The following is a 15718-nucleotide window of genomic DNA, read 5'->3' on the forward strand; positions in this document are numbered from 1 at the left end:
TCCTAGTGACATCACTAAACCTTGATAACTAGCTAAGCATATCACACAGCTCAGTCAGAATGCGATTGTACTTCCAAAGGATAAAAAGCCTGCTTTTGTCTGAGTCAACAGCTGTATTTTATGAGTCACGAGGTTCTCAAAGCTGAGCTCATGATGATGCATGCTGGTTTCGAGTGGAAATCGTTCGACGCTTTGGCCTCACTGATCAGATGTCATAAAAATGGCTAAATGATCAAATCCATCTGTGCAACGCTCATGTTAGAGGTGGGAGCTAGCCGTCATCCGATTCATTACACAAGCAGTGAGTTCAGTGTTCACCCTCCCTCACAGTCATTACCAAACTATGCTTGTTGAAAAGTGGCCACTGAGCAGTGACGCAATGTGGCATATCCTGTATTTTAGACACTGTGGCAAGGAGAGAGTATTTATTTGACATTTTGTGAGTCAGTTAGGGCAGATATATCAAAATGCACTAAGATTCATCTCTTGGCTCGCTATACAAGAGAATGAAATAATGACTTCAACAGTGGGCCTCAACCACAAAGCTTAGGAAAGAGATATAATAAAGTTTCATGAGCTCTACCATATGGACATCACTTATGCCTCAACCATGTATTCTGGGTAAATCATTCGTACATCCATTGAATTGACATCAACTATTTACATAAGAATACACACACAGTAGTTTTACACACAGTACCGTTCAAAAGAAGTGGGGTCGGTAAGATCATTTTTAAGTCTGTTCACCATGGCTGCATTTTTTATGCATCAAAAATGCAGTTAAACAGTAATGTTATGAAATATTATTACAATTATATATATTTTTTTAAATGTTAATTTATTCCTGTAATGGCAAAGCTAAATTTTCAGTCTCCAGTATCACATGATCCTTCAGAAATAATTGTTTTTTACCTTTGTGAATGTCAAATGCAATGCTCTTGTAATCTGTTCAAGTAAGATAACCTGCCCACAAAGTCACCAAACTAACAAGGTTGGGAACTGTGTGGACAGCCTGCAAGGTTACGACACCCTAACACTCACTGTGACACTCCACCTCTCCTCAGTCTGAAACTACAGTTACATTTACTGACTAATGTTTGTTCTATAACTAAAGACAATCTCACTATCACACCAGTGACACCACCAGTGTTTACATTTTAATGTATTTCAATGATTATTTGTCATTGTTTAAAAAAATGGTGCTAAATGTTCTGAACCAAAAATACAGATTTTTTTTTAACGTTTATATAAATTCAAAGCATATGAAGACAAGCCACTTAAATTGACTGTGAGAAATTTACATAGTCCACTTCATGACCAACACTGATTATGCATCTTTTGTTCTTGTACAAACACAGAAGACCATTATTGGAGGAAAACACTGAGAGATAAAACAGAATATGAAGATTTGCACTTTAATTGCCATTGATTCTGTAAAGTTCAACAATATTTTGTTATCTCAAGTTTTGGATGGCTGTTAAAACAATAAAATAAAATAGAAATTCCATGCAAACTGAACAAAATGGCCAAAATATTATTATTTTTATTTAAATAATTCATAATTCCACATGATTAGTTTGAATACATGGTCACATAACTTGATCTAGATCAATTTTAATATAAAACATTTACATTAATAACTACAAGTATCTTATAAATACAGTACATAAAATGCAATAAATGTGATTCAACATGTACTGTTTTATAAATCGTCTAAATAAAACAGACATGATTACATTAAAAAAAGCACATTTGGTCTATTTCTAAAATCACAAAAGAATATAAGTGACGTCTAGAGCAACAAAGAAAATGTGAACAAACACGTATTGGAATATAAAAGAAGTCGACAATGTGCAGATTTGATTCTCTCATATACATTTATCGGCTCTCGCCATCACATGGATTCCCGCAAATCATGACTCTGTTTTCCAAACGGGCACGTTCAGCCGCAAACACAAGTTTATGGCTTGCTAATGTCTCCTTAGGACCTGACCTAATCAGAGTTGGGTCCTTATTCTATATTGAGAAAGAGAGAAGCATTGGGGATTGATCAAATTACTTAAGATTCTACAACAAATATAGAGAGAATGATCTTACAGATCTATCGTCTTACCATCACAGCTGCAATGAAGGAGTCGATCAGGTGATAATCCGCAGAGCCGTGACCTCCTTTGCCAAAGTTACCTGGAACTCTCGTGTCGGCGGTGTGCTTTGCGGTCCTATTAGTGAGGAAGTCGAACACTTTGATCTCATGTCCATCATAGGACAGTTCCCCCTTGGGAGAGAATAAACAAATAGGTGTTAAACCCTCTTACAGTCTTCAAAGTGCTGGAATATTGACACAAATGAGCAGGAAGTCCCACCTTACTACCGTGGATAGATGTTCTGCGTTTACATATTTCCTCTGTAAATGCTACCATGGTGAATGCGGCAGTCAAGCCTCCTTCAAATTCCATGGCCACTACCTGCAATAAATGATTTAATAATAAAACAATATTCTTTGTTAATGACAGGAAACATCATTACATGCATATGTAAAGTGTATGAGATTCACCAACCTGGTTTGAGCACACATCATTGTCACATTCGTAGACACAGCGGCCATAAGGTCCTGTTCTTAGGGCTTCAGTCACAGATTCAATATCAGGAACCGAGTTCTGGCAAATGACTGAAACCGGCCAGCCATCATTCCCCTGATTTATGAATAACATAAATGAATGAAGTAAATGTTCTTTTTGTGTTGTATGCATCATATGATTATAAGCATATGAGTAAATAAAGTTTTGGAGTTGGTAAGATGTTTAAATGTTTTTAAAGGAAGTATTATATGTGTTCACAAAGTTTGCATTTATTTATTCAGAAATACAGTTAAAATAGTAATATTGTGAAATATTTCAAATGTAATTTATTCCTGTGACGGCAAAGGTGAATTTTCAGCATCATTACATCATTACATCATCACAGTTGAAAACGGTTCATATTTTTGTAAAAACTGTAATGCATTTTTTTCAGGATTCTTTGATAAATGGAAAGTTTAAAAGAACATTTCAAAGTTCTTACTATCACTTTTGAGCAATTTAATGTGTCCATGTTGAATCAAAGGACTAATTTCTTTAAAAAAAAATCTTACTGACCCCAAACTTTGGAACGGTAGTGCACATAAACACATTACTCTTTTCACTCGATCCAGGTAGATCTTCTTTGCAGAGTACGCACAATCCCCCTCTACAGGACAGTCTAAACAGCGATTTGCAGCATTTGCTGGCTAGGAAAATTGAGAAATAATTATATATTTTTTTTTAGAAATCTCACAATGGCAATGTTTTTTTATTTAATAGTTACAAAATAATAACAACAACACATAATAATAAAAAGTCCAACCTTGTTCTCTTTTGTGAAGTGGCTAAGCGACCCAAATGATGAAACTTTTAAACACCTGTAAAATAAAATCCCAAAAACGATTATTTCAAAACCATCATGAATATTGATACACGATGAAGCTGGAAAAATTATGTTTTGCGGAAAGAAGTGTAAAAAAACAAAGCAGAAGCAAAACCTATATAGTGTACTATATAGTATATTAGTGACCCACTAACATGAGGTCAAAAAAGACCCATCCCATGCAATCAGTTTGAACATATAGAGAAACACTGATAAAAGAAGATAAGACATTCCATTCATTCTTTCTATCAATTCACTATTACTTTGTCTTCAGCTCAGCAGTGCACGTGCGCAAGTCTTGTTAAATTAAGTGTACCTTCGTCCGCCAGCCCAATGATGAATCAGATCCAAATCATGGCAGGATTTGGCTAACAGAGCAAAAGAGCTTTCAGCCTCGTTCCTCCAGTTCCCTCTGACAAAGGAGTGAGCAAAATGATAGAACCCCACCTATCAGAGAAGACAGGGCTGACACAACACACTGCACGCAGCACACGCACACTGCAAGTTTATTTAAACACAACATACCGGTTCAATATGTTGAATGTGGATGACATCTCCAATCACGCCACTGTCAATCAGCACCTGAAGTGAAGGGGGAAAAAGGTACATGTTTTCTTTTGCCTGAGAGCTAATATGATTGTTTATTAGGATTTAAAGGAAAGTGTGACTACTTTTATTTTGTGGATCACAGGGTCGTATCGGAGAACATGGCACACCGTGAGCATGACGCCACTCTGAATGCAAGTCTCTACAATCTCTGTGCAGTCCTCCTCTGTAACCTTAGACACCAATATAATATAAATAATAAAATATTCATACAAATATTCATATTTTTTCAATTTAATAAAATAAAATGATAAAAAATTAAGAGGTTTGTGTCAATGAAATAAAGTAAGAGTGAAAAATCTTGTTTATGCACACTTTTTGATTAATGGTGGTTTAATACGCATTTGAAAACCTAATATACTATTTTCAAGAAGTTTAAATTTAGCGATTCTAAAAAAAATGTCATGTGGTGCAACATCAATACATTTTCCTCGCACCTTTTCCAAATTATTAATATATATGATGTATAGAAAATCTATTAATTTATTTTTGTTACAGTACATGCCATTTTACAACCTAAACTAATTAAAATAAATATTTTTTTAAATACAAAAAATAAATAAAAGTTTATGACAAAACTACTTAATAATAATAATATAGAATAATATAATATTATAAACTATGATAATAGTTTTTTCTCTTCATGATGATAGCAGGACAGTTTTTATACTTTATACCCCCAAAAATATCAAAATGAATTTTCATTTTATTCAAAAATTAAAAAACTTATACTAGAAGAGGTGTTCAAATAATGTATGTTGTGTATGAAATGCATTTAAATTTTTAAAGGGCCCCTATTATGGATTTTTGAAAATCAATTACTTAAATCTGAAAGTGCACCGTATATAAAGTTATTGTCTTTCAAAAGTAAGAGTCGACTCTGAGTCAATGAAATGAATTGTTTTTCAAACGAGTCATAAGCCGTTTCGTCGTGACGTTAAGACGAAACATTAGCATATTGCCCGCCCACTTATTGCGCGCAGACACACGGGAAACTTAAACCTCAAACACTGCAGCGGATTCCTGTGGATCATGTCGAGAAGATTCTGTGCTCTACAATGTGAAGGTAAAGCCAGTTTTTTTTCACTGCCCAAGGACGAGCATGTGAAGAATCAGTGGTTAAAGTTCATCTTTACCATGATACCACAGCAGTGTAATCCTAAACTTTTGCTGTGTTCCCTTTATTTTACTGATGACTTCTTCTCAAATCTCGGAGTTCAATGCAGGATTCACAAACTGCTTGCTCTTGAAAGATGTTGTTCAAAATACTTCGTTTTGAGTTCGATATTGTGTAGGTCTCCTGCTAACTGGCTAACTCACATTATTACTGTCTAACTGAAATACTTCTGCAAATTAGCTCTGGGCCGCTATTAAGTTACCTATAACTGTGTATATAGTCGTTCTCTTCTCACTACTTTGAGGAAAGATCAAGCACGGAGCAAGATTTGTTTTAACAACGTTAAATCTTACATCAGTCATTCACGCTAGAGCTCGGCTAATGTATGCACTGTTGATACAGTTTCCACGTGTTCACCGCAATATTAGAAAAATACTCGGTAAATAAATTAGTACAAGTAAAATAATCGGTTGATGGACATGCACTTGTTAATGCTGATGCTGAGAATACAGTTGCAACATCAATATCAAACTGAGTAGTGCATCACTGAGAAACGTCCTGGTTGAGTCGTCCTTGTGATGGAGGTTCGGGTTGAACAACTAGTTCTTTCAATGTATCATTATCGGACTTGCGGTCGCATCGTCATTGTCATTGTTCGTTACTGTCTTTAGTTAACGGTGTTGGAAGCCTCAACACGCAGAGCTGATGTTGTTATGGCAATGGGAGTTTTTGTTTTCAACGCGTGCTGTATGCGGTAAACGGTAAACCAATCACAACAGACTGAGCTGTCTGGCCAATCAGAGCAGAGAAGCTCGTGGAAAGGAGGGATTTAGAGAGATTGATTCATCTGGCGAGTCGTTTGAGAATCATTGAAAATCTGATGATGTACAAATGTATATTATGAGAAAATTAAACAGTTTTTCGACCTTTGATGCATGTAAACCTGTTGTAGGAGACTCCAAAACAACATTAGGAAACATTAAAATAGCATAATAGGGGCCCTTTAAATCAATCAACAGATCCTGTCAAAAAAAAAAAATCAAAATGTCGGCATGGATGGACAGGGCCGCATTAACCCAATCAGAGGCCCTGGGCATTTAACTACCAGGGGCCCCAGGCTGCATGCACACCCATACATTCCTCAAAAATGCACACTATTGCCTAATAGACCCATGGTTGTGGATCATTTCCACCCTTCCGATAACGGTATGCAGGGTCGAAGTTAATGGATGGCTTTGGGCAAAAACGCCACCAAAATTCAAGATAATGCCCCTTACTGAGTTTTATTGTTTTCTTCAATTAATAGTTCACGCGAGAAAGAATGCTGTTTTCCCGAATATCAGCACAATTGCAAATTTTGTGCATCTCCGAGCAACACACAGTGGTATTTCGTTCATGAATGAATTTGCGTTTGGAAAGAATCGGTTGAGTGAATGATTCAATGGCCCATTGATAAAGTCAGTCACTTGATTCGCTCCTGAATGAATAAGCCGTTTTGAATGAATCAGTCATGGAGCCTTTTGGCAAAAAGACACTTACAGCCATTGGTTTCTCCAGCAATACATGGTAGCCTTTCTTAGCTAAAGCCACAGCAGGGTCCTGAAGAACAAAACAATGATTGGACACTGACTGAACCCATTTAAAGCAGACAACTTGAAGTACAAGTTATGTCATTCATTAACGAGTAAAAAAATAAGCTAAGCACACCATGCTGATCTAAAAAAACTCTAGCATGTGAACATTGATCAAACAAACCTTGTGAAGACGATCGGGAGTGCAGATCAATACAGCATCTGCAAATTTCTCTCTCTCTACTATAGAACGCCAATCTATGTAAAAAGCAAACAAATGTACTTCAAAAAGACACATGCAACACTTTTATTGTAACATAAAGCTAGGAAACAAACCTGGACGTACCATTAAAAGTGTTTTGATCAGCTACTTTGTGATGTGCCTGAAGCTTCTTTCGAGCAAAATCTCTGGGGTCAGCAATTCCTACTACCTATGAGGAAACAGTTATAGTCATGGTTATTTTTTATCTGGTTGTGATTAAATAACAGAGTTGCTGACTGTCTATATAAAATTAAAACACAAATAATACCCGCATGCGGTCAGGATAAATCACAGCATAGCCCGAATAATTTTCTCCTCTGTTACCAGCTCCAACCACGATAACATCCACAGGCGATGGCATTATAGCAGATCCCTGCAGATTTAACAACATATAGACTTAATATTTTTCATAAGTTTCATTCTTCCTACAACCAAATAAGCAGTACATGTTTTGATCTGTAGGCCTATATTACATAGCATTTGACATCTTACGATGCACGATTACTAAGCCTGAAGATCTGTGGTTGGGACTTTGCTTTATAGGTTTGTCTTCATTTAACTTCACAGGGTTATAAAGGTCAGTGTGACTTTATGATAGGTTAGATACTGGTTACCAAACTGCAGTAAATTATTAAGTCCAAAGAGGCATTTTTGCGTTCAAAAATCAAATGTTTGCAGAGAGAAACAATAGACTGTTAATCTGAATGGCAGAGACGTTAAAGTGAACTTGTCTTTTGTAAACAGATCAAACGCTTTGTGATATTATCTGAAGAAAGGAGGGACGTGCGTCGTGTTTTCATGCGTTACCTTACATCGAGCTCTCAGCGCCTCACATCGGACTTGTTCTGGTCCTGAATCAGATTACGAATATATATGTGCTTGATTACGTGTATGAATACAAACTTCGCCTGTGGTTACATACATGAATATATGTAAAACAAAACACAAAGACAGTTTAGGCTAACAGCGTCTTTTTTCTGAAGACTGGACTCATTCACAATGGATGTGTTACTTCCTTGTTTACGTTTGAGCGATGACGTTCAAATGACGCAAGAGCAACGCTCGAAAGAACATGGCATGTACCAAGAATTTTTTTTCCACGGAACACATACAATTTTAAGAACATCCTGCCCTAAAATTACAACAAAAAACAACAACAAAAACACCATAAAAGTATTTTAGGTACACAGTTCGTGGCCTATATTATGAGTCATTCTTTGTAACAATCCAATCGTTTTAGGAACAGACCGATATACTGAAATCTTGAGAAAATGTTGATGTCCATGTAGTAGCCTTCTAAATTAACGAATAAACAGATTATTTGAGTAGGGTCTTTTGAATGACGTTTGCACTGAAGTTTTTTTGTTTTTTACCATTTGCATTGATTTAGGCATGTTTTTCTGTCCTAGTTATTATTTCTTATTTCATTTCGCATCTCTCCTTTTCTCCCTCGAACTATATCTGGGTTTATAGGTTCTTAAAATATTCTTTAAAATATTATTTTAGGTAACTTAGCCTACTGTTTTTCAGGAAATGCATATCTGATACTAGAGTTTTTTCCCACTTATTTTTCAGTCCATGCATTACTTCACTTTGTTCATTTGTGAACTGGATGAATGTATCGGTTTTATGTAAGAGATATAGGGGTTTGCATCAAGTTCACCTGAGGCAGTACTCCCTCTTGTGGAGGTAGTGATACATACAGCTCTCCGAATTGAATCGGTGAGGTATAATGACTTCTAATTTAGTTTTTAACCAAATCCATTCACACTCAAACGGTGCAATAATTTAACAAAAACTGCATTTATTTTTGAACTCTCTGTCTATGCCATATATTGGATTTCTTTTAGCTCTTAACTGTTCACAACTCACCCACAAGTGTGTCACTAGACAGCTACTTTATAAAATTGCTGACGCCAGTGGTTGTGGGACTCATCACTCGAGAGAGCGTACAAAGAAGTGAGAGAGTTGTGGTGTACATAGTGGTGGAATCTATTCCCAGAAAGACAATAAAGAAAGCGATAATGATTCATCTTGAGTAGACTTTGTCTTTGCAGCAAATTAGCATATTAGAAGGATTTCTGAAGATACATAAGACAAAAAAAAACAAAACTCTGGATTCTTTGTTGAATAGAAAGTTCAAAAGAAAATCATTTATTTTAATGTTATTTGTGTTGGAACATTGTAAATGTCTTGGAAATGTATACTGCCACTCCCTGCTAAACAAATTTATGAATTTCATAAAAATCATACTGCCCCAAACAAACAGTAGTATATGTCTGACAAAACTACACCAAATGTTAAATCTTGACAAAACTTAGATTATAAAAAATTCCAAAACAAAAACCCTATAAAAATTATTGCCATAATGTTTGCCTGATTAAACAAATCAATATAAAGACATGAGCCATTCTGTCACCAACAGTTCACAGTTAAACATCTCGAGCATGTTGCATCTCTAGTGGACAGTACATGGACCAGAGACTTCTCGTTTTATTCTAGCCCTCAGTCTGCGCAGTTCTACATGGCCACTGTCCACTTTAAGCCCGGTCTCTGTCAGAAGCCAAGCTTTGTCAAGTTTCTGCTCTCCATAGTTCTGTAGGGCAAAGCGCAGGAACTTTTCAGCAAGGCGTTGTGTTCCCAGACCAGCCTCCACACACAGCAGTGCCTGTCCCTCATGCAGATCCAGGGCTTGAGAAATGTCCTGTAAGCCAGACTCCTCATGGGAACACAATAGCAGACTACGGCCTCGGCGGCAAAGGTCCTCTGCCCAAACCTTTGGCTCCTCACTCCCATCTGCATTGTGGCCCTGAATGACCTTGTTCAAATCAGACACAGCCCTGTCGTGGAGGCCCAGGTGGGCCAGGCAGGCTGCACGCTGCCTGAGGTACTGAAGCTTCATCTCACTGACCGCTCGCACTGCTAGCGTGAGGAGGGCTAAAGCGTGCTCCCACTGGCCGCTTTCAGACACAATGCCGGCCTGCTGAGATGCTGCCTGGAAGCACAGAATCATTTTATGAGACACTGTAGAGTTAAGTAAAGTCATCAATACAGAAGAGAAAATAGAAAAAGAACAGAAACAGTATTAGTATGAGTACTACATGAGTATAATTTAGTATGATTTATAAGCTGGTTTCCTAAACATTTATTCCCCATAACGTAGGGAATACCAGGTACACACACAAACACACACACACACACATGCCTAGTGATTACCTGTGCCAAGCGTTTTCTTTGAGCTGACTGCATGAGACTGATTAGAAAGTCTAGAGTTGCTGGATCTTTCTCAGCCACCACACTCAAATAGTTGGTTGCCACTTTGTAGTTCTGCTGCCAGGCCTTCACGACACCCCACCTGGCCTTGGCTGCGACATCTCGAGGCTCTTGACCAAACACCTGCTTCAGGTGCGCTCCTGCAGCATTCACCTCCCCTTTACAAACATCGTTTCAAATGGCAACTTTGTAAAACACATTTTACATAGACATGTATATATTTAGAATTTGTCTAACACATTTGATGTGGAATAAACAACCTACTGGCCCACACACTTGACTCTTTTATGTTGTATACTGCTCCCTTACCTTTGGCAAATAGTGTATCTATGTACAGGAGGTGCCACCTGGGTTCCCTGGAGTCAGTGTTCATTAGTGCTCCACCAATCAAAAAGGCCTCTCGAAGGTGCTCCTCCCGGCAGGGTACAGGGCTAGCCAACAGAGCCTCTGACAGGCTACTGCGACAGTGCTGACCCAACCATTCACTGACCAGTCTCTTTGCTTTGTCTTTAAGTGACAGCATGCTCTGAGTGACCTCCTCAGCACCACACCGAAGGGCAACTAGTATGTCTAGTGTGCATTCCTGGTGAATTATTTATATTAATACTGTCAGTTACAAGCATGTAGGAAATATTACTTTACGTGTCTGTTATTTCAGCCACTGATCTTGAAATATTGGTAACACTTTACAATTAAGTTCAACTTGATATATATTAAATAGTGCATTACAGTTTACAGCATTTATGTTATTTTTTATATAAATAATCTCATATGTATAAATATAAATGCAAATGTATTAGTATATTTAGAAGTTAACATTAATTAAAGATTATTAAAAGTTAAACAAAATGATCTATTGCATTTACTATGTGTTAACCTTATTTTAACGTGTTACTGAATCATGAAACCATCTTTAAAAACACTTTTTGGCTCCCATAAGTGGAGGTATTTGTTTTTGTTACCACACCTTCTGCTGGTTCAGCATAAGATAAGTGAATCCTCTTCCACACAAAGCCTGCACATGGTCTGGGTGCTCTTTAAGGATCGCAGTGAAGTCAAAGATAGCCGTCTTCCATTGGCCCAATAGAGCATAACATTTTGCTCTCTCCAGCAGAGAATCTATTGCGCCACCACCTAAAGAATAATCGGTTAACTCATTAAGAAAATGAAGTTACCTTTATCTCTTTCTTCACAATATCATTTCTGTACGTGATTATGAGAGTTACATGAAACATAAAAGCCAAGATCATATAATTACATATATTACATATAATTATAATAATTACAGAAGAAAGTAAAAGAAAATTGCAGAGCTGATGAGGAAACTATCTTTTTTCCGTAGAAACTGTGTCAATCAGATACAATCAGTGGTGTGAATTCCTGTTTGCATTTGCACTTTTTCCTCTGCATGTGACCCTAATATATATAATATATATAAGCATATATATTTTGTAATGTTAATTAATATATTACTGCATGTGTCTGAATTTAATGTTCAATGTTTAATGTCCTCGTTACCTGAAGCCATAATGGCAATGGACAAATAGGCCACAGCTTCCCTTATAGCACTTTCCGCTTGTTGGCCACACAGTATACGCTTGGAAGCGGTGTGACAATGTTTTTCTAGAAGTGCTCGGTCTTGTAAAGATGTTACAGAGAGAAGGGGACGTAGACAGCTGGTGTCTCCTGAATTAATCAGCTTTTTCAGTAGCTGTAAGACACCAGAGATATTACTTGATATGAAGCAGAAAATTAATAAACTATCATAGAAATACTTAATCATTTAAATGTGATAAAACTAAGGAATATAATCTGGCACCTGATAGGCATCATAGAGGAAGCCTCGATGCAGCTGCAGTGTTGCAAGACGTGCGAGAATCGGAGGACGTGGGGCCGTGTGCTCAATGTTGAGAAGAAGACGGTAAGCCTCCTCAACACGACCCAACTGGTACAGAGCATCTGCTGTGAGAATCTGGGGTCCATCGGCGCCGGGCTGTAACTCCATTAGTAGAAGAGCTAGAGCGTGCACTCCAACAGAACACCTGAAGGAAGCACAGGAAAATGAATAAGACAGTGGTGTCCAATCCTGCTTCGGGAGGGCCAATGATCTTGAGGTGCGTTCATGCCATGTCGTAATTACCGTAAAGATTCTGAACTGTAAAAAGTCTTCACGCGCTTGTATAACTTGAAATTAAAATGTGTAATTCATGATTTTCTTGTACCACATCTCTGCTTTACCACCTGAAAACTCTAGATTTAAAGTGTGTCCGATCGGTGTATGAGATCACAGTAACGCAAGAGCGAAAGCATACAGAGCTTTATTTACAGTAATTATGAGATTACGTGAACACAGTTACAACCCTCATTAAACACACTTGAACCAGCTAATCAAGGTCTCCAGGATCCTTTGCGGTCTCATTTCCTAGACTGCACCCTAGGGATGCTGCATATGTCGACCACTACGTCATCAAGGCTGTCTCATATCAGAAACCATTCTAAAATTGATTGTTATTGCTTGCGAGACGGAAATTACTGTAATTAATTTTCTTACCTCGGAATCTAATGGTTACTTTTCTGAAATTAGGCAGCCTCCATAATGTATGCAACCGACAAATGTGACCTCTGGAGGGTGCAGCCTTCAAAATGAAACACAGCAACTATAAACTTCTAGTAAGTTAGGGTGGAGCTAAACTCTGCAGACAGGTGGCCCTCCAGGAGTGCTTATCGACACAGATAAGCTGATAATTATTTTCATGTAATGACTGATTCTATACTATTTTGTCTAAATACATAAAAAAATGCAGCACCAAAAAATAAACTAATTTTAAATGCTACAAAGTGTATTTAGGCATGACAATATTACAATTCAATAATAAAATGCAAATGCACCTCTGTTTGTTGTTGGTGTGACCTTCCTCATGCTCTTGTTTTGCTGTAGGATTTGAGTCAGCTTTTTGTTCCTCAGTCCCCTCAAGCATAACCCTTCCCTGTTCCAGCAACACAGTGCACAGCAAGCCACGGTAGTTCCATGGCACCAGGCACCGAACGGTTACAGCGGTGTCCTGCAGCTGTAATCGGCTCGCCGTAACGTAATCTAGAGCAGTAAGGTAGTGTGAGCCACCCATCATACGCAGGACACCCCTGCCACAGAGTGCACGGACACAGCTGGGTGGGTGAGGAGTAATATGCTCAATAACCGCTTGGAAATCTTCCAGAGCACCTTTATGGTCCTCGGTGAAGAGTCGGGAAAACCCTCTGAGGACTTGCACGGTGTTCTGGTAGCTCTGCTGGACTGGAGCTGCAGCGGCTAGCTGGCTACTTATGGAAAGGGCTTCTTTATGTTCCCCACGCAAGAGGAGGCAGTCTGCCAGACGCACCCGCAGTTCCCTACCTCCTCCGTCTGACTCCAAGTGGCAAAGAGCTCGCAGCTGAGCAATAACGGGATCCAACAACTCCACTCCTTTTGAAGACCGAAGGTCAGGCCTTATAAGAACGGCCTCCCTGAACTCCAAGACACCCTTCTCGGCCTGTTGGCGCAGCTGGATGCGGGAAGCCAACCCTGTGCCATTGTCCGAGAAAAGGCTCTGGAATTGCTGTCTTGCTGTCGCCGGATGAAGTGCAAAGCCGTCACCCAGGTCTTTGCAGACTTCTCTTGCTCGTCCTCCTGCTGAAAAATTAGCAGCTGCTCTGCCCACCAGTAAACAAGCTCTTTTCTCTGGTGCCGTTACATGTTCAGTCTGTGATTTAAGGGCCTGCGACAAAGCTTCTGCACTTTCTGTGAACTTTCCTGATGAAAACAAGACTGCAGCTTGAAGCTCTCTCGCCTGGATGTCATTAGGAGAAATGGCAAGTAAAAATTCAACCGTTTTGGTGGGATCCATGTCGTCACTTGCTTGTGTAGGACTCGATGCTTTCTCTATCTGCCCCTTAGCATTAAGTATGGAATATCTCAGAGACATTTGCTGGTAAAAGGCTTTAATTAATAGTTCCACATGTTTAGTTTGCCTTTCTTTAACATGTCTAATAGTTTCTGATTTATTTCCATTAAAGGCCTGCAGATAAAGCTGAGGACCTTTGGGATTTTGAGGGTCTGAGAGCAAGCAGGCTAGAGCTCTAGTTAACTCCAGGACTAACCGTGTGTGACCCGCAGGTTGGGGCATTTGTTTTCCCCCTAGAAGAGCGGAACACCGCGCGAAAATCTCGTCCGAGGCATGACCTGTCCCCTGCAGGACAGACTCCATTTTATAAAGAGAAGCAGAAATATTATTGGGGCATAATGTAGACAGAAATACAGCAACAAGACCTTTGCTCAGGCCCTCAATTGAGTTGTGTGAGACGCCATCAAGCCAGGCCTCCAGAGTAGAGACCACCTCCTCTAAGCAACCTGTGTTAAGGCCACGCATGTGTCCTACAGTGGATCCTGCATGATTTCCAAAAGCATGGGTGTACAGAGCAGCAGCTCTGCCAGGGTCCCCAGAGAGCAATATTTTGTCCCCCTCTCTGCACAGTTCAGCTGCACCTTTATGCATGCCATTCATCTCTCTTCACTGTAATGCTATTTACATTTGGACATTTCCTCCACAAGGGTCCTCAAAGACCTTTGAAAGAATTTGAAAGCACATTATTAAACGGTATCTTTCTCTAGCTCTTATTAATATCATGCATTTAATGAGTTACTATAAATATGCATTGCATAAATACATGACAGGATTGCTGATTTAAAATATCTTCCTTTTAAAAGAACAAGTATATTTTTTATGTTATAAGTTTATTTTTTAAAGTAGAGTTTTCATTTAAAATTATTTTTTTATTTTACTAACTGTTCATAGACAATTTATACTTTAGTTCAAGTAGGAATCTTCTTAAAAAAATATTTCTAGTTCTATTTCGGATCGTGACTAGCAGCAAACGAAGAACTATCCACTAAACAAAATTAGGAATAAGCATTGGCTATCTAATGAATATTGTTGAAACTTTTTTGAAACAGATAGTCAATGATGGGTTATCAGTTCTTAACAATAAATGTTAACATGTCTTCCAGCAGACACCAAAGTAAAACAGATTACAATATTTACGAAAAGAGAAGGTCACTATATCGAGATCAGCCGATGATTACTAACCTTTCTGTGTCTGTGAGAGTCTGAGAGAGAGGGTCCAGTCCACGCACTTTTGGTCGGCTTCTCATGTCTAAACATTATTTTCTGAGATGTACCGCATATTAAACACTATTTAGATGGACCACATATTAATCTTTGTCGACCTTATGTCCCCCTTCAAAATAACAAAAGATGCGACTGTCTGATTAAAGAAAAGCTTGATCCCGAAAAAACATCTTGCTGAAACTCAATATGCCGACCCCATAAGTGAAAGACGATAGGAACGATACAAAGAAAAGAAAAACAAAACACTTTAAAACTTTAAAAACACAAAATGTAAAACGTTAAGGAA

General features: G+C 38.4%; 2 protein-coding genes across 7 annotated transcripts; both read right to left on the reverse strand.

Moving 5' to 3' along the window:
* Positions 1–1527: 1527 nt before the first annotated feature.
* On the reverse strand, positions 1528–8048 carry LOC306986283 (putative oxidoreductase YteT). Of its 4 annotated transcripts, none has more exons than XM_079589368.1 (14): positions 7805–8048; positions 7266–7370; positions 7082–7166; positions 6920–6993; positions 6704–6763; positions 4113–4220; positions 3967–4023; positions 3758–3888; positions 3382–3436; positions 3173–3265; positions 2559–2693; positions 2364–2465; positions 2114–2275; positions 1528–2016 (listed from the first exon to the last, which is right to left on the reverse strand). In XM_079589368.1, the coding sequence occupies exons 2-14, from the start codon at positions 7356–7358 to the stop codon at positions 1879–1881; spliced, it is 1293 nt and encodes a 430-aa protein (XP_079445494.1). In that variant the 5' UTR covers positions 7359–7370; positions 7805–8048; the 3' UTR covers positions 1528–1878. The 4 variants fall into 4 exon arrangements, with proteins under 4 accessions (XP_079445494.1, XP_079445496.1, XP_079445497.1 ...); XM_079589370.1 differs by having other exon boundaries at positions 2364–2461; positions 2555–2693; XM_079589371.1 differs by having other exon boundaries at positions 2364–2461; positions 2555–2693; positions 7810–8032.
* Positions 8049–9408: 1360 nt separating this feature from the next.
* Positions 9409–15459, reverse strand: ttc34 (tetratricopeptide repeat domain 34). Of its 3 annotated transcripts, XM_079588882.1 has the most exons (9): positions 15391–15459; positions 13491–14868; positions 13160–13364; positions 12090–12312; positions 11789–11981; positions 11238–11404; positions 10580–10853; positions 10214–10428; positions 9409–9992 (listed from the first exon to the last, which is right to left on the reverse strand). In XM_079588882.1, exons 2-9 carry the CDS (start codon positions 14806–14808, stop codon positions 9456–9458), a joined length of 3132 nt encoding a protein of 1043 aa, XP_079445008.1. In that variant the 5' UTR covers positions 14809–14868; positions 15391–15459; the 3' UTR covers positions 9409–9455. The 3 variants fall into 3 exon arrangements, with proteins under 3 accessions (XP_079445008.1, XP_079445007.1, XP_079445009.1); XM_079588881.1 differs by having other exon boundaries at positions 13160–14868; XM_079588883.1 differs by lacking the exon at positions 15391–15459 and having other exon boundaries at positions 13160–14493; positions 14574–14669.
* Between the last annotated feature and the right edge of the window lie 259 nt (positions 15460–15718).

The sequence above is a fragment of the Phoxinus phoxinus genome (genome assembly GCF_949152265.1).
Source record: "Phoxinus phoxinus genome assembly, chromosome: 18".
Taxonomy (NCBI): Eukaryota; Metazoa; Chordata; class Actinopteri; order Cypriniformes; family Leuciscidae; genus Phoxinus; species Phoxinus phoxinus.